General features: G+C 48.9%; 2 protein-coding genes across 7 annotated transcripts in view; one reads left to right on the top strand and one right to left on the bottom strand.

Moving 5' to 3' along the window:
- Positions 1–25,978, bottom strand: part of cacna2d3a (calcium channel, voltage-dependent, alpha 2/delta subunit 3a) — a 1,093,156-nt gene that overhangs the window by 217,553 nt on the left and 849,625 nt on the right. The window lies entirely within an intron of this gene.
- The window catches only part of LOC119974011 (leucine-rich repeat and transmembrane domain-containing protein 1), a 47,804-nt gene that overhangs the window by 4,783 nt on the left and 17,043 nt on the right, over positions 1–25,978 (top strand). Inside the window, exon 1 of one of the 2 annotated variants that reach the window (XM_038812781.1) lies at positions 24,894–25,350. The exons of the other annotated variant lie outside the window; for it this stretch is intronic. Coding sequence (XP_038668709.1) covers positions 25,344–25,350 — 7 coding nt within the window. The 5' untranslated portion in view covers positions 24,894–25,343. Of the gene's footprint in view, positions 1–24,893; positions 25,351–25,978 lie in introns of those variants that run through there. 2 annotated transcript variants of the gene reach the window in all.

The following is a 25,978-nucleotide window of genomic DNA, read 5'->3' as shown; positions in this document are numbered from 1 at the left end:
CCAAGCGGCCAGTTACTCTCAAATCCTACATCTCAGTCACCCAATCCTTCCGAAGCACCAGGTCTGATAATTCCATCCATGAAGCTATCAATAATCCATCTAAAATGGGTGCACTGGATGACACAATCGGCTGGATGTTCACAGACTCAAGCTGACCTCAGTGATATTTGTTATGGGCCAGGGCTTAGAAACTCCAAAGTGTATTATAAAGTTCACCTGACCTACAACCTTTATGTTGAATTTGGCTAGGATGAGCACTTCAGGTGTGACTCATCAGTCTTCCTAGATACTTTAATCAAAACAAGGTTTATTCTGAGAATGTAGTTAACATACATATATATAAACACAGCAAGAATTTTTATCAATTATAAACATAACGATACCACACAGCTACAGTAATCTATGTATAACACTTCATGAATTCCCCCTTAGCTGTTCCAATTCAATAACAAAATCCAATTAAACAAAACCCCATTTCAAGGGCGTGGCCCAGCACACTGAATCCTCACTTGAATGGGACTGATCCTTATCCTGAAATTCTGATCCAGTTCCAAACAGAAGATTAAAACTCATTCCGGAAAACAACTTTGGGCTGGATCCTCCGACCCCCTGTCGGGGCGGAGAATTGCCGGGGGGGAGGCGTGAATCCCGACCCCGCCGGCTGCCGAATTCTCCAGCGCTGGGGATTTGGTGGGGGTGGGAATCGCGCCGCACCGGTCGGGGGACGTTGACAGCGGTTCCCCGGTGATTCTCCAGCCCGTGATGGGCCGAGTGGCTGCATGTTTTTTTATGCCAGTCCCGCTGGCGTAAATTGGAGTAGGTCGTTACCGGTGGGACCTGGCAGCGTGGACGGCCTCCGGGGTTCTTGGGTGGCGCGGGGAGATTTGGCCCCGGGAGGTGCCCCCAGGGTGGCCTGGCCCGCGATCAGGGCCCACCAATCCGCAGGTGGGCCTGTGCCGTGGGGGCACTCTATTCTTCCGCACCGGCGGCTGTAGTGGTCCGCCATTGCCAGTGCTGAAACAAATCCCTCTGTGCATGCACGGCGAAGACGTCAGCACACGCTGGCGCTCCCGCACATGTGCCAACTCACACCGGCTGGCGGAGACCCTTTCGGCGCCAGTTGGCGTGGCGCCAAGCCCCTTCCGCGCCGGCCGGCAGAGCCTAGCCCCTGAAGGTGCAGAGGGTTCTGCACGTTTGGGGCGGTTCATCATCGGAGTGGTTCACGCCACTCCGCCCCGCCGAGTAGGGGAGAATCCCACGCTATATCTTTAAAGTTACCAAGGCGGTTAGCCACAACCAATGTGCTTTTTACTGGAACTGCTTTTTAAAATGATAACAGATTCTTTCTCCTTAAATCCAAAGCAGTCAAACTGAAACTGAAAACCCCTCTCACAGCCGCAGCCCAATGTGCTATAAGTCACATGATAAGAGACTAAACCTTTCTTAAAGAGACACTCACATCTTTTTTTAATATAAATTTAGAGTTCCCAATTCATTTTTTCCAATTAAGGGGCAATTTAGTGTGTTCAGTCCACCTACCCTGCACATCTCTGGGCTGGGGCGCGAAACCCACGCAAACACGGGGAGAATGTGCAAACTCCACACAGACAGTGACCCAGAGCCGGGATTGAACCTGGGACCTCGGCGCCGTGAGACTACAGCGCTACCCCTGTGCCACCATGCTGCCCTCACTCACATCTTTAAGAATGGTCCACCAGATCCCATTTTTGCCAAGGGAAGGAAGTGAATGGGTTGTGAATTACACTGGTGGGAAATAATACTGAAGACTTGTGCTCCAGAACCTGCTGCGGCCCAAGCCAAGCTGTTCCAGTACAACTACAACACAGGCAATGTGGAAAATAGCCCAGGTATGTCCTTTACACAAAAGGCAGGACAAACCTAATCCAGCCAATTACCACACCATCATTCCACTCTCAATCATCAGTAAGATGATTGAAGGGGGTCATCAACACTGTAATCAAACGGCAATATCCTGCTTACTGAATCTCTGTGTGGGTTCCGCTAGGGCTACTCAGCTCTTGACCTCATTAGAGCCTTGGTTCAAACTTGGACAAAAGAGCTAAACTCCAGAGGTGAAGTGAAAGTCACAGTCCTTGGCATCATTTGACTGAATGTGGCATCGGGAGCCCTTGTAAAACTGGTGTCAATGGGAGTCAGGGAGAAACTCTACATTGGCTAGAGTCTTACCTGACACAAAGGAAGGTCATTATGGTTGCTGGAGATCAATCATCTCAGCTCCAGGACGTCACTGCAGGAGTTCCTCAGGGTAGTGTCCTAGGTCCAGCCATCTTCAGCTGCTTCATTAATGACCTTCCTTCCATCGTAAGGTCAGAAGTGGGGATGTTTGCAGATGTTTGCAGATGACTGCACAATGTTCAGCAACATTCATGACTCCTTAGATACTGAAGTAGTCCATTTCAAAATGCAACAAGACCTGGATAATATCCAGGCCTGGTCTGACAAGTGGTAATTAATATTCACGCCACACAATGGCAATGATATCTCCAACAAGAGCTACCCACTGTTACCAACAACCGTTACCCCCTGACATTCAATGGTATTACCATCACTGAATGTCCCACTATCAATATCCTAGGGGTTACCATTGACCAGAAACTCAACTGGACTAGCAATATAAATACTGTGGTTACAAGAGCAGGTAAGGGGGTTATAAATCCTGCAGTTAGGAACTCATCTCCTGGCTCCCCGAAGCCTCTTCACAATCTACCTGGTTTACAGGAGTCTGATGGAATACTCTCCACTTGCTTGGGTGAGTCCAGGTCCAAGTACACCAAAGAAGCTCAATACCATTCAGGGCAAAACAGTCAGCTTGATTGGCATCCTTTCCACAAACATTCACTCCCTCCACCACTGATGCACAGTAGCAGCAGTGTGTATCACCTACAAGGCACTGCAGGAACTCACCAAGGCGCCTTAGGCAGCACCTTCCAAACCCACGACCACTATCACCTGGACAAGGGCAGTAGATACATGGGAATATCCCCACCTCGAAGTTCTCACCAACCTGGCTTGTAACCTATCGTTCCTTCACCATTGCTGGGTCAAAATACTGGAACTTCCTCCCTAACAGCACTGTGGGTGTACCTACACCACATGGACTGCAGCAGTTCAAGATGGCAAATCACAAACCATTTTCTCACGGCCAATTAAGGATGGACAATAAATGCTGGGGTAGCCAGTGAAGCCCATATCCGTTGAACGAATAAAAAAGAACATACTCAGCAGTTCCCTTTGTAATTACTGCTGAGTTCAAACAGATCCCATGTTCATTGTTTAAGGGCCTTAATACGTAGTCTTGATATTATGGAGTAGACATAAATGCTCTTGAAGGGTGGATATGGTCCATTTAAGTGTCATGGTCTGAAGTTATTTAAATACCCTATTCTTAATACATGAATAAACAGGCTGAAGATGTCAGTTGGAGTTGAAGAAACACACTCTACTGGACTGTTTTGATTGACAGGCCGTCTGATGTTGGTTATAAAAAATGTCCCATCTGTTCCTGTAGTTTCAACAGAGATCTTTGTGGAAATTTCCCAAAACCATCTTAATAGCTCAGGTGATATATCAGGTGATATGCTTTTGACTTTCAAATGACTACCAAGACAGAGGAGTTAGATTGGTCACGTTAAATTGCCCCTTAATTGGAAAAAAAATATTGAATAGATGTTTAGTTTTTATGACAGATTGAGTAGTTGAGGGGATTCAAAATATTTGTATGGGTTTCACAAGTGGGAGTATATTTTCAGTATCAAATGTGTATGAGTGGAAGCCTTATTACATGGTTCCTGAAGCCTGCCCATGTACTGAGTGAGTGGTCATGGAGGTGGCACGGGAGTATGAGTGGGCATGGGAAGATGGGTGGCAGCCCTGAGGGTGGGTAGTTGGAGAGGGAATGGGGAGTGGGCAGGGGTGAGTGAGTGAGCGGTAAGGCTAGTAGAGACTAACAGCTTCTAAAACAACTGGGAAGAAGTCCCAGAGAACTGAGGCGGGCCATCTAATCAGCTTGCTTTCCCACTCCTGGGGCTGCCAACAATCTGCTTGCTGAGTCGGTGGACATGGCTCTATCCCGCCCCAGCCTCCTGGACGCAAAATGGATACAGTGAGGCCCTTTAAACAAGGCATGTCTATTCGGGTGGGAAATTTCCTGACTGGAGCAACCTGCCTCGGATGTGAAAATCTGGTCCACAGTGTTAGAGGGAGCAGGAGCAGAAGGAGGAAAGGTACCTGCAGACCAGAGGACCTTCTTCTGTCATTGGCCTGTGGGATTTGGACCTCAAAGAGTCTACATCTAAAAGAGGGATGCTACCTGAGCACCAACATTGCATCTAATCATTAGAGGGTGTGCCAAGCACTTTTCAGTTGTGAACGATAACTTTTGCAGGAGCTTTTCTCCACTGGACAAAAAGAGGGCGACTTTGGCTTCATTGCCATCCAGACTTTGCGCCCCTCAAGCCTTCTCTGCCTTTTGATGAATCATAGCTGATTTGATTGTGACCTCTACTTTCCTATCTATCCCCTTTGACTCCCTTATCAGTCAAGGGTCTTTCCAACTCAGCCGTAAGAATATTCAATTGCTCTGACTGCATTACTCTCTGGAAAAGAGAGTTCCGCAGACAAACAACCCTCTGAGCGAAAACAATTTTACTCATCCCCATCTTAACTCGGAGACCCGGTTGGGACTCTCCATCCAGAATCACAAAACACGATTGGGCGGAGAATCGCAAGTAGCCAACACCGAGCGCCCTTTGGAATGCCATACTCTGGCGCCTCGACAACGGCGTAAATGTATTCTACTCCACATGTACAGTAAACACCGTTGGCGTATCAATAACGGGCCTTCCTCGGTATTCTCCAGAGCTTCCACAATGCTCTGCCTCTGCCAGGATGAATTACTGATGGTGAGTTTCACTTGTGGTTTTAAAAACTGGGAAACAGGCGCCGTGGCTGCTGAGGAAGAGAGAGGTGGTTGAACATGCACGGTAGCATTGTGGATAGCACAATCGCTTCACAGCTCCAGGGTCCCAGGTTCGATTCCGGCTTGGGTCACTGTCTGTGCGGAGTCTGCACATCCTCCCCGTGTGTGCGTGGGTTTCCTCCGGGTGCTCCGGTTTCCTCCCACAATCCAAAGATGTGCAAGATAGGTGGATTGGACATGATAAATTGCCCTTAGTGTCCAAAATTGCCCTTAGTGTTGGGTGGGGTTACTGGGTTATGGGGATAGGGTGGCGGTGTTAACCTTGGGTAGGGTGCTATTTCCAGGAGCCGGTGCAGACTTGATGGGCCAAATGGCCTCCTTCTGCACTGTAAATTCTATGATCTATGTTCCCTAACATGCGACCGTGGGCTGCCGGTCCTGCCACTGGCATGGCTGGCTGGGGGGAGGAGGGGCTGGAGAGCCTTCCTGCACACCCCGCTGACCCCACTGGTTACACAGAGTAACACCGGCTGTATGGATTCACTCACCCCACCCCCCACTCCCAACCCCTGCCTCACCCAACCTCTACCCCACCAACCACCCCTCCCCCACCCACAATCAGACGACGCCCGCCAGCGGGACATCACACGGCATCCCAAGGGGAACACCCATGCTAACCCCTATAGGAGGGCATCAGATGAGGCTGCAGATCATACCACTGGCGTGGGTAGGGGCAGCTACCGATACCCCTGTCGGCATGGATGGGTGCTGTGACCAGAGGCCCTTGTGGTGCCAGGCACCAATGAGACCAGGTAGCGGTATGGAGAGCAGAGTGCAAGGGGGTGGGTGTAAGGATGGGAGAGGGGAGGGGGGGAGAGGGACATGCGGGGGCAGGGACTGCAGCCTGTTGGACCTGGTTCAGCACGGAGGTACGTACCATACTAACATGCCTGCCGTTCACCCCCTGCAGACAATGGACTTCGGAATTCAACCAGATTAGTTGCCATCATCCTAGCCACCGCAGCCCTGGGGGATGCACTGAGGTTGTACGAGCAGAAGTTGCTCAGGGAGGCCCCTGCAGCAATGAGCCTACCCCAGAGGAACAGGCATGTAAGTGCATTCCTAGCACTGAGTGCATTCCAATCACTCAAGTGTGTGATTTCACTGCAACTTACATCTCTTTGATATGTTCAACCTTTACAAACATTGGTGTTTCACTACTTAGGCCACTGAATCGTGAAGGGATATTAATGGACTAAAGCTGCAGATGGTTTGTAGAAGTTGTCAATCACAGACCACTAGTGGAAAGCTATGAAGGGCCTGCAACTAATGGATCTGTGGGAACCTGACGCAGGCGCAGCTGCTCTCTTCCAGGAATCGACACATAGATCTGCAAGATTTCTATTACAGCAATAATGCTCCAACTGCCCGTCTGGACTGCTCTCAAGCTTCCACACAGGGTTCTCTTTTCTGGGGGATGGGGGGGATGGGGGGGGGGGAGCAGTGTCTGTGTGTGAGGGGCGGTCTGTGTGCAGAGTAGTCTGCAGAGGGGGTCCTCTATTACAGGGGGCCCTGTGGAGGTCCCCATTGCAGTGGTCCATGTGTGAGGTCCCCCTATAACAGGCGTCCCGGGTGCGGGTCCCCCATTACTGAGAATCCGGGGGTCCCCCTATTACAGGTGTCCCGGGGGGTCCCCCATTACAGAGGCTCCGGGGGGGGTCCCCGTATAAAAGATGTCCCGGGGGGGGGGTCCCCCATTATAGAGGCTCCGGGGGGGTCCTCGTATTACAGGTGTCCCGGGGGAGGGTCCCCCATTACAGAGGCTCCGGGGGGTCCCCGTATAACAGGGGTCCTGGGGTGGGGGGTCCCCCATTATAGAGGCTCCGGCGGGGTACACGTATTACAGGTGTCCCGGGGGAGGGTCCCCCATTACAGGGGTCCCGGAAAGGGGGAGAGGGCAGGTCGGGTCACCCCCGTACTTGGGGTAGGGGGCACCCAGGGAATCCAGGGGTGGGGATCCGTGCAGGGCACTCTCGGCCAGATCGCTGTCGCGTGAAAAATGTCAGCTTGACACTGCCAACCTGGTACGCTAGTTGTGCCCCTTCCAGTTTGCAGTTCCACCTGGGCACCTTGGCAGTACCAGGCTGACACACAGGTGGCACTGCCAGGATGCCAGGCTGGCAGTGACAGTGTGCCTGAGTGGCAACTGCAATGCCAGGGTACCCAAAGGGCAGACGCCTGGGGTTCTCCAATCTCCTGCGAGATCCCCACGAGCACTGTTCCACCTGTTCCCCGTTTGTGGAGACGAGTACTGAACGGCGCTCTGATGACAGACATTGGGGTGGTCTTGGTTCTGAACTGCAGGCATCAGAGGTTGAACAGTTTCCCACTTGTCCTATAAGTTTGCCCCACTCTGGCGGGGAGCTTCATGATGATTGGAGGGGGGGGGGGGGGGACATAGTGCTGCAGTGAGGAAGATGGAGAAGAGAGTTGGTGCAATGATGCAGCCTTGCTTGACCCCAGTTTGCACTCATATTGGGTCTGTGGTGAATCTGTTGGTGAGGCTTACGGCTTCCATGTCATCATGGTGCGGGCAGAGAACGGTGACAAATTCCTGTGAGGAGCTGAATTTGAGGAGCATGTTCCATGATCCCTTGACATGGCTGAAGGACTTTGCGAGGTTGATGGTGGCTACGTACGGGGGTTGGTGTTGCTCCCTGCACTTTTCCTGGATTTGTTGCACGCTGAAGGTCATGCCTGTTGTGCCTCTTGACAGGCAGAAGGCGCATTGAGATTCAGGGAGGAACGTTTCAGCCACTGGGAGGAGGCAGTTGAGGAGGATTCTCGCAATGATCTGTCCCGTGCTGGGCAGTGGGGCAATCCCTCTGTAATTCCCGCAGTCGGATCTGTATCCTTTCTTGAAGATGGTCACATCTACAGTGTCTGGGATCTCCCAGCATATTCTCTTCCTTCCAGACAAGGGTAATGAGGTCTTGCATTTGTGTCAAGAGTGCCTATCCACCGTATTTGATTGGACGTATTTCAGTACTTCAGCAGATTCCATTTGCGCCAGAGGACTTGTTGTTTTTCAGCTGTTGGCTGGCTTTTCCGACCACCCGGCGGGCTGGAGCTGTGCTGAGATGGTGGGAGGTAGTGTGCTGCTGGATAGCATCAAGGGCACATGGCGTCATGGTTGAAGAGATCCGTGAAGTGCCTTCTACAGTGGACATTGACTGCCTCTCTGTCTTTGATATGCGCCTGATAGAAACTCACTTTATTATAGGTAATAAAGGTTTAAGGGAAAAAATGATTTAGTAACATTATTACTATTAAAAATCATATATTAAGCCATGACAGCAGAAAATGCTGAGAGCATGGAAAACGATCTGATAAAATAGTCACTATTCAAACTGACTATCCATCTTGCAGAATAGGCTCATTGTTATCATTACTGGGAAAACATCCCAGTTTTGGAGAATATGATGGAAACAGGTGATCTGATCACACCATATTATAGAAACATAGAGAAGTTGTCCCATGCCATATTATCGCCCTGCCTGCAACAGTAGTAGACTCGCCAAATTTAAGGGCATTTAAGTGGTCACTGGATAGACATATGGATGAAAATGGTCAGATAGGCTTCAGATGGTTTCACGGGTTGGTGCAACATCGAGGGCCGAAGGGCCCGTACTGCGCTGTAATGTTCTATGTTCTATCTCTTAAAACTTGATAGACAGACATTTTGGTCAATTAGATGAATAATAGCACGGTAGCACAAGTGGCTAGCACTGTGGCTTCACAGCTCCAGTGTCCCAGGTTCGATTCCCTGCTGGGTCACTGTCTGTGCGGAGTCTGCACGTTCTCCCCGTGTCTGCGTGGGTTTCCTCCGTGTGCTCCGGTTTCCTCCATATTTATGTGTTGCCGCACTATATCTCAATCTTACAGAACTCAAGACTGAGCTTCTTAGGTGAAATCAAGTGTAGCTTTATTTATGTCAGTTTCAAAGACTACTGATCAAGTCAAATTTTATGCAAATATAGAATTTAAAAAGTTGTTTGGCCAATGCAAATACAGATGGTTGAGTTGAATTCAAAATGCAATTCAGTTCGTGGTAATTTATTCAGATCAAAATAAACAATACAAAAATGAAACAAAATAAATAGCTGTTTGCAAAGCAAAGTAGAAATAAGTTTCAAAGGTTAGGTTGAAGATGGATTCAGAGAGAGAGAGAGTAAAGATGATTTCACAGAGAGAGACAACAAGGTTCTGTCTCTGTCTCAAAAGGAAATCATAATTTTTTTAGGTTCTGACCCCTTTCTGACTGTGATTGGGTTAAAATAATTATTACATAGAACATGCAGTGCAGAAGAAGGCCATTTGGCCCATCGAGTCTGCGCTGACCCACTTAAGCCCTCACTTCCACCCTATCCCCGTAACCCAATAGCCCCTACTAACCTTTTTGGTCACTAAGGGACAATTTACCATGGCCAATCCACCTAACCTGCACGTCTTTGGACTTATGGGAGGAAATCGGAGCACCCGTAAGAAACCCACGCAGACACGGGGAGGATGTGCAGACTCCGCACAGACAGTGACCCAGCGGGGAATCAAACCTGGGACCCTGGAGCTGTGAAGCCACAGTGCTATCCACTTGCGCTACCGTGCTGCCCTTAATTTCCCAGTTCACTTTATTGAACTTTGTCTTTATACCCTTATAATTCACTTTATTTAAGTTTAAAGACATTCCTCTCTCCCAACACAGGTTCAACAGATTAATTCCTGGTTTGGTGAGATTATCCTTTGGAGAGATATTGTGGAGACTTAGCATGTGTGCTCTACAGTTTAAAGGAATGAAAGGTGATCCATAGACTCTCTACAGTGCAGAAGGATCCCATTGAGTCTGGATCGACCCTGCAAAACAGCACCCTACCGAGGCCCACTTCCCTGCCCTATCAAAGAACAAAGAACAAAGAAAAGTGCAGCACAGGAACAGGCCCTTCGGCCCACCAAGCCCATGCCGACCATGCTGCCCGCCTAAACTAAAATCTTCTACACTTCCTGGGTTGGTATCCCTCTATTCCCATCCTATTCATGTGTTTGTCAAGATGCCCCTTAAATGTCACTATCGTCCCTGCTTCCACCACCTCCTCCGGCAGCGAGTTCCAGGCACCCACTACCCTCTGTGTAAAAAACCTTGCCTCGTACATCTCCTCTAAACCTCGCCCCTTAAACCCATGCCCCCTAGTAATTGATCCCTCTACCCTGGGGAAAAGCCTCTGATTATCCACTCTGTCTATGCACCTCATAATTTTGTAGACCTCTAACAGGTCGTCCCTCAACCTCTGTCTATCCAGTGAGAACAATCCGAGTTTATTCAACTGTTCCTCATAGCTAATGCCCTCCATACCAGGCAACATCCTGGTAAATCTCTTCTGCACCCTCTCGAAAGCCTCCACATCCTTCTGGTAATGTGGCGACCAGAATTGAACACTACACTCCAAGTGTGGCCTAACTAAGGTTCTATACAGCTGCAACATGACTTGCCAATTCTTATACTCAATGCCCCGGCCAATGAAGGCAAGCATGCCGTATGCCTTCTTGACTACCTTCTCCACCTGTGTTGCCCCTTTCAGCGACCTGTGGACCTGTACACCTAGATCTCTCTGACTTTCAATATTCTTGAAGGTTCTACCATTCACTGTATATTCCCTACCTGCATTAGACCTTCCAAAATGCATTACCTCACATTTGTCCGGATTAAACTCCATCTGCCATCTCTCCACCCAAGTCTCCAAACAATCTAAATCCCGCTGTATCCTCTGACAGTTCTCATCGCTATCCGCAATTCACAGTCCTCAGCGCTACCTGCAATTCACAGTCCTCATCGCTATCCGCAATTCAACATTCCTCATCGCTATCCGCAATTCAACAGTCCTCGTCGCTATCCGCAATTCACAGTCTTCATCGCTATCCGCAATTCAACAGTCCTCGTCGCTATCCGCAATTCACAGTCTTCATCGCTATCCGCAATTCAACAGTCCTCATCGCTATCCGCAATTCAACAGTCCTCATCGCTATCCGCAATTCAACAGTCCTCGTCGCTATCCGCAATTCACAGTCTTCATCGCTATCCGTAATTCACACAGTCCTCATCGCTATCCGCAATTCACACAGTCCTCATCGCTATCCGCAATTCACAGTCCTCATCGCTATCCGCAATTCACAGTCCTCATCGCTATCCGCAATTCACAGTCCTCATCGCTATCCGCAATTCACAGTCCTCATCGCTATCCGCAATTCACAGTCCTCATCGCTATCCGCAATTCACAGTGCTCATCGCTATCCGCAATTCACACAGTCCTCATCGCTATCCGCAATTCACACAGTCCTCATCGCTATCCGCAATTCACAGTCCTCATCGCTATCCGCAATTCACACAGTCCTCATCGCTATCCGCAATTCACAGTGCTCATCGCTATCCGCAATTCACAGTCCTCATTGCTATCCGCAATTCACACAGTCCTCATCGCTATCCGCAATTCACAGTGCTCATCGCTATCCGCAATTCACAGTGCTCATCGCTATCCGCAGTATCCCCGTAACCTCACCTAACCTGCACATCTTTGGACCCCAAGGAGCAATTTAGCATGGCCTATCCACCTAACCAGCACTTCTTTGGACTGTGGGAGGAAACCGGAGCACCCAGAGGAAACCTATGCAGACACGGGGAGAATGTGCAAACTCCACACAGTCACCCAAGGCCGGAATTAAACCCAGGTCCCTGGTACAATGAGGCAGCAGTGCTAACCACTGTGCCAAAGTGCCTCTTCATTGTAACATACAGAGTTCTCACAGGACGTGACAGAGTAGATGCCTGACAGATGTTTTCTAGCCGAGGTAAGGGGATGGATGCTTAGAAAACTGTCTCAAAATAAAGGGTAGGTTGTTTAGGATTGAGATTTGGGAAATCAGTCAGAGGGTGGTGAATCATTGGAATTTTCCTGTACAGATGCGCATGGAGGCTCAGTGATTAAGTACATTTTCGATAGAAATCAATGGATTGCTAGATATTAAAGACATCAATGGATATGGGTTTTTTAGGGTCGAAGATCAGCCATGATCTAGTTGAGCGGCAGAGAAAGCACAAGGGGCTATATGGCCGACTCTAATGGGAGGTGTGGAAGTAAGTCGCCTGTAATATGATTGGGCAATGCGGCTATCACGGTGGAATAGCTGTCAATTTTGTGTGAGCTGTGAGGTGTTGAAGCAAGGTTTGCAACAAGTTGAGTGTGTGAGGGTGAGGTACAGCATATGCACTGAATCATTGTGTCCTGAGACTTTAAGAGAGATCGTTGGTAGTTTGGTTACACAATCTAGTGAATGGAGCAGTGAATCATGGTAGAGGTACAGGGCATAGGATAGGCTATTTGAAAATGAACTCATTGACTTTGACAACTTGTGTCAGATTGTTAAGTTTCTTCCTGATCTGCATGCATGTTTTCCCAGCATGAGCTCTGCTGCTATTTCTTCCCCCTGACTTTTGAGCACTTTTGAGGGCCTATTGCAGATACATGACTCCTCTCTTTCTTTCCACTTCTTCCATCAAGATAAACAAACATGTAAAGCAGAAGGCAGCATGAATTTACCACAATGAACAAACATGGATAAATTGAATACCATGGCCCCAAAACCCATTTTTCGGGTTGGGCCAACAATTCCACCTTTTTGTTTGTTGAACTTTGGAGATGTGTTCATCGCAGTGAGTTTCGTTTTAACATTCAAAACAAATATTCAAGCAACATCTATAACAACAGAAACATTTCCTCCATGTTCTGCTCTGGTGACTCGGAGGCACAGTGGTTAGCACTGCTGCCTCACAGCACCAGGGACCTGGGTTCAATTCCAAGCTCGGGTGACTGTCTATGTGGAGTTTGTATGTTCTCCCTGTGTCTGCACGGGATTCCTCCGGGTGCTCCGGTTTCCTCCCAAGGATGTGCAGGTTAGGTGGAATGGCCATGCTAAATTGCGCCTAGGTGGGGTTACGGGGATAGGGTGGGTGATTGGGCCGAGGCAGGGTGCTCTTTCAGAGGATCGGTGCAAACTTGATGGGTCGAATGGCCTCCTTTTGCACTTTAGGGATTCTATGATTCTATGATCTGCAAAACTACACAAAATCCATGCAATATAGGCAAAAATAAAAAAACACTACAACCCTTTACTGTCTATCTCAACAAAGCAGATTACCTTAAACTACCGTTCTGCATCAGGTCAATTAACTTCGGACAGAATGGATGTAAGGCCTACTGCCTCTCACTTGGAATAAAGGATCAGGACTGGACCATTTTGTCCCTCAAACCTGCTTGTGATTCAGTGAGATCATGGTTGATCTGTGACCTACTTTCATCAAGTTACCTTTGCCCCAAATTCCTTAATACCTTCAGTTAACAAAAATCAATCCATCTGACATTTAAAATTAACAACTATCTCACATCAATTGTTGTTTGCAGAAGAGAGTTCCGAACTTCGACCACCCTTTTTGTGTTGAGGTATTTACTAATCTCGCTTCTGAAAAGCCTCGCACTAATTTTTAGATTAGCTTTGCACGGGGCTTGCTGGCTAAATTAAGCTCACATGCAAAAAGAGTGGGGATAAATTACTTGGGCAGACAGCCAAAAGAGAAGATGAAACTGGAATGCTTCAAGGGCAGCATGAGTGAGCGACGGTACTTTCAGCTTCCAAATCCTCATGTACCTGAATCCAGCCCACCCTACTAATATCCCCAGCTGGTAAAACTATGGCAAAAATATTTGATAAACCGCCTAATATTGTTGTCGCTCAGCGATGTTGAATAAGAATTAAAAATTTCTATATATTGATAAATCTTGCCAAGGCCAGTCTTCTGACACCACACCCCTTTATTTACATAACGGAAAAGGTCGCAGCCGCACAGGATCCAAGCCCGGGGATCGACGGAATACCGGCCCAGGTTAAAACAACGGGTTTAAACTCCCGCTGCTCATTTTCCATTGGGTGAGATCCCGCCCTCTCAATAGATACGTTCATACTCCACGAAGCCCACAGGGAGATCTACTGATGATCCCCCATGTCCTTCTTGGCTACCATAACATAAATTGTCGCAGAATTTGGTCTGTATATCATTGGCAAATTCATCCAAAGTCCTTGGGCCAATCGCAACCAAACTTGCTGGATGATAGCCAAACCCAAGGGGCCTGACTTTGGTGAGTTGCCCTCTAACCACACCCACTAAGCAGGGAATCCTGCAGCCCTGCCTACACTGTGGCCCCACTGACGCTGTAAATCAGACCCAAACTAACCAACCATTACGATGCAGTTCCGGAGAGAATGTGATAAATTCATGTCAAAAATCCCTGACTTTCTTTCATATTTCATTTATTATTTGTTTCAATTAAGTTATGTTCTGAGGCACCACCCATTATTACTTGGTCAGGGAACACGACAGAGCCAGGGGAGATGAGGATATTAGAGCAAAAGACACAACGTTGATAGGGAGTCACACAATGCAAGAAGAACCAGTGCTGCAAGTAAAAGACCAAGGACTCTTTAAGGAAGCTTTCATTTATTTTCCTTGTCATAATTATGAGTTAGACTCAGAATTGGCAGTAGATCAGAGATATGAATATTGTTGTGGAACAAAGAGCTGAAAAGAGTCATTTCAATGTGTTGCACACATGGTAAAGTACGATTGCCATCCTTCAGTCAATCACCTGACCTATTGAATGTTCTTCTGGATATAACAACGACACCAAAACAATCCTTGAAACAAAAATGAGAAAATATACCAGGTTGAGTCAGATCACCAGGGAATTTATTTTGTTTGGTTCAAGATAGAAGAGCTAATGTGGTCTGTCATGAAATATTGAGGGTGGGATTTTCCTGCTCCCCCCCACCACCCCCCTCCCTCCCCACACCCCGCCACCGGTGGAGGCGGCTCACAATGGCCGCCATCGGGATCTACTGCTCCCGCGATGTCTACAGCATTTTGCATGGCTCACCCGTTCCGCTACCGTGAAACCCGTCACGGCAGGCCGCCTTTGGCGAGACCGGAGAATGCTGCTGGTGGGAACGCCCGGAAAATCCAGACATTTTGGGCGGGATTCTACGTTAGTAAATGCCAAAATTTGGAAAGGTGATTGGGCGGAGAATCGGTTCCGATGCCAAAATCGCGGCAGGCGCTGATTTGATGCCAAATCGCAATGCTCCAGCACAGCGGCGTCAATGTGGTCTGGAACACACATACAGTAGACATCATTTGCATATCATTAGCAGGCCCGACCCGGTATTCCCCGGGGTCTCTGTGATTCTCCACCTCTGATGGGCCGCGTTTATTTGTTCTTTTAAAAATCATAAAACCGGCGTGGCGGCTGCAGAGGAAGAGAGAGGGGGGTAGGAAAGTGTCCAACATCGCCATAGTTTGCTGACAGTTGTGCTGCTGGCGGGGGGCTTCTGCCAGGGCTGCGGGGAGTTGCGGGGGTTGGCCAAGAGATGGGCTGTGGGGTCGGGGTGGACGGGCACGGAGCACCATTGCTACAGCCGGCAAGGCAGCCATGCAGCTGCGCTTGCCGTTAACAGCCCACTTTGAACTTAGTGCCACGGTGGTATAGGTGGCCACCAGTTCACCTTCCTGGGATGCCCTCTTGCCCCAGCTCACCCATCAGCTATACGGGCACACTCTGGCACAACCAGTGCCATCTTTTTGGATGGGTAAGTGTTTGTGGGGAGTGTAATGTGTATGTGCAGCTCCAACCAGTCAGCCTTCCGAATGTCAATCACAGACCTGGCGAATCCTGCATTGTTTTTCATTGGAATCGATTGTGTTCCATGCGGCACCGGTGCTAGCCCCTCCACAGTAGCGGAATCAGTCCAGGTGCGGCACCGTTCTTTCTGTCATAAAAGTCCAGGGATTCTGCGTTGGCGTCAACGCTGGATTCTCCGCCGGCCGGTGCTCCATTTTTCCGGCGGCCCAGGGGTTTCCCGACGGGGTGGGGCAGCCCCAAAATGGGAAACCCCAATGACCCCAATGACCAGCCAGCGTAACGGAGCATCCCGCCGGCAGGGTGAAACAGAAATGTGGCGTGGCAGGGCGGAGAATCCAGCACTTAGTCTCAGAAACGGAGAATCCCATCCATGTTTCAACAAAACTTTAAAAATACAGGCAATGATACTGAAAATGCAGAGAGTGATACTATAGACGTCATCTTTGACATTGGTGATAAAATATCCAGTGTTAACACACATTGAGCAAATACGTCTCAGAGGGGATTTTGATTCTGAGAATTTTGAGAGTGGCACTTTCAATGTAGAGAATGATTAGTATAAATCATATGGTGAAAATTGTAAATCTAATTAAATTAGAGTGAAACCAAGTAAAGCAAATTAAAGAAAATTTATTTTGAAAAGAAATATTTTTTGTCAAATAATGTTTTAAAGTACAATAATTTTGTATGCAATTAGGCATTCATGTTTCATTTTTGTGTGATTAAAACTGTTCATTAAAATTATCATGAGGAAAAAAAGTAACTAAGGAAATTGTCAAGTGAAATTTGTTGAATATTAGAATTGCATCAGCCAAATTACTTCACAGAAGCATTTTTGTGGTCAGATAATACCTCTCTCATTCAGTCAATTTGCCCGCAGGCAAATATCCCAGCTTATTTTACTATTTAAATAATTTCTTCAACTTACATTTCAAATCTTATTTTTAACTTTCATCCGTTTATTTCCTGGATGTAGATGGGAAGCCCAACTTCTACCTAATACCAGCAAAAATTATTACAATATCACCAGATCCCTTTTTACAGCAGGAAGGTGTGGACAGTGTGTCCCAGGCCCGACAAGGCCAGCAACCTGGAGGCCCCGCTGATTGTAATATGCTGCAGTCTCCTACCCAAAGCTGGCTCGATTGACAGTCTGGTTTATGGGCAAGAGGATAAGCAAGAGACAAGAGGACATTTTGCCAGGCTCTTTTGGGTACAGGTCCTGGCAGTTTGGTTGGTGGAGAGGGGCAGAGGGGCGAATGTGAATTTTTGGGGTAAAAATAGTGAGGGAAGGGAGGCAGGCTGAAAGATCAAAACTGTGATCACGGGGGGTAGGGGAAGCTGAGAGGTTGGGACTGTGATTGTGAGGTGGGGTTCCAGTCACGATTAGGGTGAATGGAGTGGTTCATTGCAAGGGAGGCCCAGGACCGCTCGATTAGGGCTGCTCCACAAGAAAACCTGAAAATACATTTTTGAATTCATCCTCTTAACATCCTCCATCCCAGGATCTGGTTTCTGGCAGCTTTGCCTGACAAGGAAGACATGGTGGCACAGTGGTTAGCACTGCCCACTCACCGCATCAGAGACCTGGGTTGGATTCTGGCCTTGGGTGACTGTCTGTATAGAGTTTGCACATTCTCCCCGTGTCTGCGTGGGTTTCTTCTGGGAGCTCCAGTTTCCTCCCACAATCAAAAGAATGCAGGTTCGATGGACTGGCCATGATCAATGCACGGACTTACTGGGATAAGGTGGGGGCGTGGGACTATTTTCAGAGGGTCAGTGCATACTCAAAGTGCTGAATGGCCTGCTTCTGAACTGTAGGAATTCTGTAGATTCCAAGAGTGGATGCTACCTTCATCTCACAGGTCTCCGGCTGATATTGTCGATTGAACTCTGTTGATACCATTGGGCCTGATCTGCATAGATAGAACACGCCCCACGTTCTTTCTGCGGGTCTTCTGTGTTATGGTGGCCAGGGAGGACAAGGGGGATCATCACTGGATATGCCTGGGGGCTTTGGGTGATTGCCCAACTTAGATTTATGTGCTGTAAGCCACGGCTGAGGCTTTTTCCGTTATGTGAATAAAAAGTTATGGTGTTGGAAGACTGGCCTTGGTGAGATTATTACATTGGCGGCGAGGAGTAAACAAACTTTTTCCTTTGAGCAACTTTAATTGTTGAGAACAAACGGCTTCTTGAACCCTATGATGTAAGTGGAGAAGTCTGGGCCCAATACACAAAGCATATGTGTTACTTCTCAGAGGCTAATAATATTGAGGGAGATGAAAAACAGAAAATAATCTTACTGACAGCGTGCAGGGCCCCGACATTCAGGGTGATAAAAGTCTGTCCTAACCAGATGCCTCTGACTCAAAGACTTTTAACTAGTCAGTAGACTTGCTAAAAACCCACTATGATCCTAAACCCTCTGTTATACTCCAGAAACACCACTTTAACACAGCAGGGAGAACGCCAGGGGAACCACCAAATGTTTGGCCTGATTATGAAAATTGACAGAACAATTGACAGAACAGGCCTCACGGTAGCATGGTGGTTAGCATCAATGCTTCACAGCGCCAGGGTCCCAGGTTCGATTCCCGGCTGGGTCACTGTCTGTGTGGAGTCTGCATGTCCTCCCTGTGTGTGCGTGGGTTTCCTCCGGGTGCTCCGGTTTCCTCCCACAGTCCAAAGATGTGCGGGTTAGGTGGATTGGCCATGCTAAATTGCCCGTAGTGTAAGGTTAATGGGGGGATTGTTGGGTTACGGGTATACAGGTTACGTGGGTTTAAGTAGGGTGATCATTGCTCGGCACAACATCGAGGGCCGAAGGGCCTGTTCTGTGCTGTACTGTTCTATGTTCTATGTTCTATTGTAAATTTGGACCATCCCCGTCGAAATATTGCGATACAGATTGGGACGTGGAATAAACAACTTGACAACCCCGAAAAGCCTATTAGTGGAACACAACCTGGATTTTAAAACACCATCGAAACAACTATCACTGGAAAATGCAGAAAATGGGGCTTGGGAGCTACAAGGGGCGTCAAACAGCAATGTCCTCCAGTTAGGGGGAAGGGTCTTGTGCAACAATGACTGTTCGTCAACTGAGGGGGCTTGTGTAAGTAAGATATCAGATAGCCCATTACAATATCGGAGCTCATCTCACATCACCCGGCAGTCAAGGAAATGCAATAAAGGCCCCAAGAATGCAAGAAAACATGTTACGGAAGGTTGTAGATGCCAGACGGTGGACAATTGCAAGGACTGCCAAAGGACACAAAGTTATAGAAATAGGCAAAACTCGCGCTGTTTAGGGAAGAAGCCAAGGTCAGTACGGCCTGTGCCATTCAGGTATACTCACTCCCAGAAATAGGGACAATGAAATTAAACCGCATCATCACGACCAAAGCCGCACCAATAATGGTGGAACGTCAGGTAATTGAGAAAGAGTGCTTGGCGGATGTGTTTGGCGTAAAATAGTTCCGCGAATACGTCTGCAGTAGGCATTTCATAATAGTGACTGACCACAAGGCCTTCTTGGTACTTTGTAAACAGGATAAGGAAATTCCCCTATTGCCTCTGCCTTGATACAGGTTGGGCTCTGTTACTTACAGCTTATGAATACCTTTTAGAGCACCACCCCGGCAGCCTGATAGCTAACACCAATGTGTTCAGTCGCCTCCCACTGTCCACAAGCCCGACTTCTTTACCAGCATTGGAAGAGGTCACGATGACCCTCAATCTTTTAAAGACTTTGCCGGTGTCTGCAAAGCAAATTAAGACCCGGATGCAAAAAGATCCAACACTGTCTAAACTAAAGTACATGGGCCGAGATTCTCCCGAAATTGGCGGGGCGGCCTGCACCGGCGCCAAGACCAGCGTGAACCACTCCGGCGTCGGGCCACCTGGAAGTTGCGGAATCCTCCGCACTTCCGAGGGCTAGGCTGGCGCTGGAGGGGTTGGCGCCGCGCCAATCGGCGCCGAAGGGCCTCCGCCGGCCGGCGCGGGTTGGTGCATGCGCAGGACTGCCAGCATGTTCTGGCGCATGGGCAGAACCTTTGGCATGTTTCATGCGCATGCGCAGGGGAGTTTCTCATCCTCACCAGCCATGGCGGAGCCCTACAGAGGCCGGCGCGGAGGGAGAGAGTGCCCCCACGGCACAGGCCCGCCCGCAGATCGGTGGGCCCCGATCGCGGGCTAGGCCACGGTGGGGGCCCCCCTGGGGCCGGATCCCCCGCGCCCCACCGAGCACCCCACTAACTGCCCTTCAAGCAAGGTCCCGCCGGGATGGACCATGTCCATTCCACGACGGCGGGAATGGCCAAAAACGGGTGGCCGCTTGGCCCTTCGGCCCCGGAGAATTGCTGGGAGGGGCCGCTGCCAACGACCCCCGACTGGTGAGGCGCGATCTCCCGAAAACTGCTGCTGGAGAATTCGGCAGCCGGCTTCGGAACAGCGGGGTGGGATTCACGCCACCTCCCAATGATTCTCCGACCTGGCGGGGGGTCGGAGAATCCTGCCGTGATCCTGAATGGTGGATTTGGGGGAAACCCTGAGAAGAAATGAAACACCATCAGACTAAGAAATATGAGCTCAGTGTTGTGGATGGTATCATTCTCCGGGGGTCCCAAGTAATTGTTCCTCGCCCTGCGTTTGTACCCATGGCTTGCCAGGTCATTCCCACGGATGTTGGGAGGCTGAGGGAGGGAGTTTCTGACTATCCTGGCATAGATTGCACTGTAGTTCTAAAAGTATCGGATACTTTTGGAACGACATAATGTCCACCCTGGAGTATCGAAAATGAAAATGGTCGCCAGGAGCTGTGTCTGGTAGTCCGGCCTCGACTCGGACATCATTGACTTGGTGAGACAGTGCGATCTATGCCAGGATAATCAGAAACTCCCTCCCTCAGCCTCCCAACAGCCATGAGAATGGTCTGGCAAGCCATGGGTAGGAACGCACACAGATGCTTTTGGGTCTTTTATGGATTCAATGGTTCTGATCCTGGTAGATGAAAACTCCAAATGGTTGGAGGATAGACCTCATGATCTCCATTACCTCCCACGCTACAAGCAAGTAATAGACAGAGCTAAGTGATTCCACAACGGATGCATCAGATCTAAGCTCTGCAGTCCTGGCACATCCAGCTGTGAATGGTGGTGGACAATTAAACAACTCACTGGAGGAGGAGCAGGCTCCAGAAACATCCCCATCTTCAATGATGGAGGAGCCCAGCACATCTGTGCAAAAGACAAGGCTGAGGCATTCACATCAACTTTCAGCCAGAAGTGCTGAGTGTATGATCCATCCCGGGTTCCTCCAGAGGTCCCCAGCAACACAGATATCAGTCTTCAGTCAATATGATTCAGTCTATGTGATATTAAGAAAAGGCTGAAGGCACTGGATACTGCAAAGGTGATGGGCCTTGGTAATATTCTGGGAGCAGTACTGAAGACTTGTGCTCCAGAACTTGCCGCACCCCTCACCCAGCGCCGGCCCTAGGGTTGCTGGCGCCCCGGGCAAGCTGAACTTCGGCGCCCTTGGGGGGGGGGGGGGGCCGAGGGGGGGCCGAGGGGGGGGGGGGCCGAGGGGGGGGGGGGGCTGAGGGGGGGGAGCGAGGGGGGGCGGGGCCGAGGGGGGGGCCAAGGGGGGGGGGCCGAGGGGGGGGACCCGAGGCCGGGGGGGACGACCCGAGGGCGGGGGGGGGGGGGACCCAAGGGCGGGGGGGGGGGCGGACTCGAGGGGGTGGGGACCGGAGGGGGGGGGGGGGACCGGGGGGGGGGGGGGGACCGAGGGGAGGGCGGCCCTGGGGGCGGGCGGCCACCGCGCATGCGCTGGTTGGCACCTGCCCAACTGCGCATGCGCGGGACCCAAGTCTCTGGCGCCCCCTAGCACATGGCGCCCCGGGCGACTGCCCGAGTTGCCGGTGCCTTGAGCCGGCCCTGCCCTCGCCAAGCTGTTTCAGTACAGATACAACACTGGCATCTATCTTGCAATGTGGAAAATTGCCCAGGTATGTCCTGTACACAAGAAACAGGACAAATGCAACCCAGCCAATTATTGCCCTATCAGTCTACTCCTGCGGCATGGTAGCACAGTGGTTAGCACAGTTTCTTCACAGCTCAAGGTCCCAGGTTCGATTCCCGCTAGGGCCACCATCTACAAGGCACAAGTCAAGTGTGTAATGGAATACTTTCCGCTTGCCTGGATGAGTGCAGTTCCAAAAACACTTGAGAAGCTCGACACTATCCAGGACAAAGTAGCCGCTTGATTGCTCCTCCTTCCACAAAAATTTAAACCCTCCACCAGTGTCAAACAGTGGCAGCCATGTGTACCATCTATAGGATGCACTGCAGTAACTCACCAACTTCCTTCGACAGCATCTCTCAAACCCACGACCACTCCCATCTAGAAGGACAAGAGCAGCAGGTATCTGGGAATGCCACCACCTAGAGGTTCCCCTCCAAGTCACTCACCACCCTGACTTGGAAATATATCGCCGTTCCTTCACTGTCGCTGGGGCAACATCCTGGAACTCCCTCCCCAACAGCACAGTGGGTATACCTAAACCCCAAGGACTGCAGCGGTTCAAGAAGGCAACTCATCACCTCCTTCTGAAGGGCAACTAGGGATGGGCAATAAATGCTGGCCTAACCAGTGACGCCCACATCCCATAAATGAATAGTAAAAAAATATGAGATATTACAACAGAGTTCCTGCACACACAGAATACCAGTAGCGAGTTTCAAAACCTCATACTATCTAATTGGATCAAACACATCAGAACATCACCTTAATAATAATAATAATAATAATCGCATATTGTCACAAGAAGGCTTCAATGAAGTTACTGTGAAAAGTCCCTAGTTGCCACATTCTGGCGCCTGTTTGGGGAGGCCGGTACGGGAATTGAACCCGCGCTGCTGGCCTTGTTCTGCATTACAAGCCAGCTGTTTCAGCCCACTGTGTTAAACCAGCCCCATACTATCATCAAATGGCTGGAGGGGGCAGCATGGTGGCACAGTGGTTAGCATTGCTGCCTCACGGTGCCGTGGTCCCGGGCTTGATCCCGGCCCTTGGTCACTGTCCGGGTGGAGTTTTCACATTCTCCCTGCGTTTGCATGGGTTTCGCCCCCACCACCCAAAGATGTGCAGGGTAGGTGGATTGGCCACGCTAAATAGCCCCTTAATTAGAAGAAAATGAATTGAATAATCTAAATTTATTTAAAAAAAGAAAGAAAATGGGCTGGAGGAACGAGCAGTACAGACTTTTAAAACTGACATAAAAAAAACAACCGGCAGCATCCATTGACATCAAATTGGCACGATTTGTTTCGAATATAGGATCACTCCTCACACATCAACCAGAATTGCCCCAGCGGAAATGTTAATGGTACAACGGCTTCGTATGAGACTAAGCCTATTATTCCCAAACATTGTGGGGAGGGTGGTGGCCCCACAAGAGAATCAGAAAAGAAATGATGACTCTGCAAGAACAGAAAGACCATTTGAAACAGGCAATCAGGTTACGTGAGGAACTTCAGAGATGATCCCAGCTGTATCCCTGGAATCATCATGGGGAAAACTGGGCCAGCGTCATACAAAGTGAAGGTGCAGGGTAAGGTCATAAAGAAACACCTGATCCACCTCAGGAGCAGGGAATCTTCATCTGAGCGAGCCTCAATACCGGCTATGGAGGTGGCCGCCACCAGTACCGACAACAGCTCGAAGCCAACCCAGCGCCCATCCCTCCAGATAACAGGAACATGGACTCTGAGATGGAAACAGTGAAAGCTGGTTCCCTGACTGAAGCGGACCCCATAGAAGAACCCTCCACCACTGACGAACAGTGGCAGCCGTGTGCGTCATCTATAAGATACACTGTAGTAACTCACCAAGGTTCTTTTGACAGCACCTTACAAACCCATGACCACTACCATCTAGAAGGACAAGAGCAGCAGATACCTGAGAACCCCACCACCTGGAGGTTCCAGTGTACTTCTGAGGAACCCTTCGGCACTCCCTCTAGAAACGAAGGCAATTCGGTTCACACTACCAGATCCAATCCCACTCTCGACTGACCTCAGACCCATCGCCAAGTAGTAGAAGGGACTTTCTTGCAGTGAGGGTACTAGGGATGTAAGGAGGAAGGGATGTTATGGTGGCCAAGAAGGAAATGCAGGATCATCAATAGATCTCCCGTGGGCTTTGTGGAGTATGAGCTTCCCTATTGAGTGAGCGGGAGCTTGCCCAATGGGAAACAAGTAGCGGGAGTTTAAAACCCACTGCTTCAACCGTTCAATAACAAATACATATTTTATAAAGTATTCTGTAGTTCTCCAGGTTGGGCTTGTGCACTGTAAGCTGCTGCTGCAATCTTTTCTGTTATGTGAATAAAAGGGCACAGTTGGAAGATTGATCTTGGCAAGATTATTACAAGATTATTACATTCTGCATTTTTGTTCAGAAAAACAGATTATATGGGGGGCTCAACAGGAAGGAAACCAGATTGGTGACGGGGGGGGGGGTTGGGTTAATTACTATCAGTATTTTAACTGCACCCCTCCTCTCCAACCTAATTTGGGCAGCACAGTTGCACACATGACTAGCACTGTGGCTTCATAGCACCAGGGTCCCAGGTTCGATTCCCTGCTGGGTCACTGTCTATGCGGAGTCTGCACGTTCTCCCCGTGTCTGCGTGGGTTTCCTCCGGGTACTCCGGTTTCCTCCCACAGACCAAAGACGTGCAGGTTAGGTGGATTGGCCATGCTAAATTACCCTTAGTGACCAAAAAGGTGAGGAGGGGTTATTGGGTTATGGGGATAGGGTGGAAGTGAGGGCTTAAGTGGATCGGTGCAGACTCGATGGGTCGAATGGCCTCCTTCTGTACTGTATGTTCTATGTTCTATATACTTTATGCCAAGTGGGGCAGTTACAATCAGGATCAATATGTTGGAATTCTGCAAGCTATATTCACCCCAGAAAATAAACAAGAGCATGAAAAAACTCTTGCAACAAAAGGCTAGGTATTAGATATCCCGATATTATAAAGGTCATTCCCTCAAATCGGGATCCAGGCACATCGATAGTCAAGTGTGGTCTTATCTAACACAAGTCGGTTTGTGAGCAGCACTATCGTACAAGGAATTTAACATTCACCCTGGATTTCAGCAGGCAGGTTTATTTTTATCCACTGAACTTCAGGCAGATTTAAAAAAAACATTCAAAACCTGAGCTATAAAATCTTGATTTGTGAGGCACAGCTGTCTTCTCTTCGCTGACAGCCACTGCTCATGTGGCATGTTCAGAGGAGATTTAGAAAACAAGGCCTCACTTTGTGGAAAGAAAAACTCTGGGAACACTGCAGTAAAAGTTAGGGACCCCTACAGAGGTCACTCTTAATACTGGCTGCCTGGCTCCACCTGAGGTAACAAAATCCTCTTCGGTTTGTATTCAAATGGAACAATAGATTGTGAATTTTGGAAATATAAATCAGTATTAACGTCTGTGTGCAACTTCTATGTGGTAATAATCTCTGGATTAGCTCAATTCTATCTGAAAGGAAAAGGGAATACCAGGTACGAACAATGAGAGGTAAGACTGTGTATTAAATGCCTGATCTATTGTGCTTGTATAAGTGAGGATTGGGAAATGGTTATTTGGAATTTTTCCATTGATGCAGCTTCTGACGCCATTTATTTCATTTGAAGCGTTGACTCTAATTTTGCAGGAGTAGGACATTTTGTGGTGCACCCACTTTGTTACTTTCCTTGACTCTTCAGATTAAAAGTTTTTTTTGACGCATATTGCTGGAAGTGTGAACGGATTCCAGAGTAGCAAAGTGAAAAAGGTCACCTGGGCTCCTGGTGAATCTGGAGGGCCTGCAATCTAGCTTATTCACCAATGAGATTTAAGGATTGAGAGGGAAGCAACTCAGCAGGAAGTAGAGCGATAAGGTGACAAATCGGAGCAAACAGAGAAATAAAGAGGGGGAAGAAGAGACTGGGTTTGCAGGGAGAGAAAAAAAATCGACTAAAAGTTAAATTAAGACAAAGATTACAAATTTCTAGATTTAAAAAGTTTGACGCATCAGTTTACAACAGCAGGTCTGAATTTTCACAGTTTCAATTATTGGCTCTCTGGCCTTTGAGAGGTTGAGTCGCATCGCAAGGATATGAAAGAGTGTTAAAGTGACGCGTAAACTAACTTTAAGCTTGGGGGA

Source organism: Scyliorhinus canicula, chromosome 11, assembly GCF_902713615.1.
Source record: "Scyliorhinus canicula chromosome 11, sScyCan1.1, whole genome shotgun sequence".
NCBI classification, from domain to species: Eukaryota; Metazoa; Chordata; class Chondrichthyes; order Carcharhiniformes; family Scyliorhinidae; genus Scyliorhinus; species Scyliorhinus canicula.
This window is presented reverse-complemented; position numbering and strand designations above follow the sequence as displayed.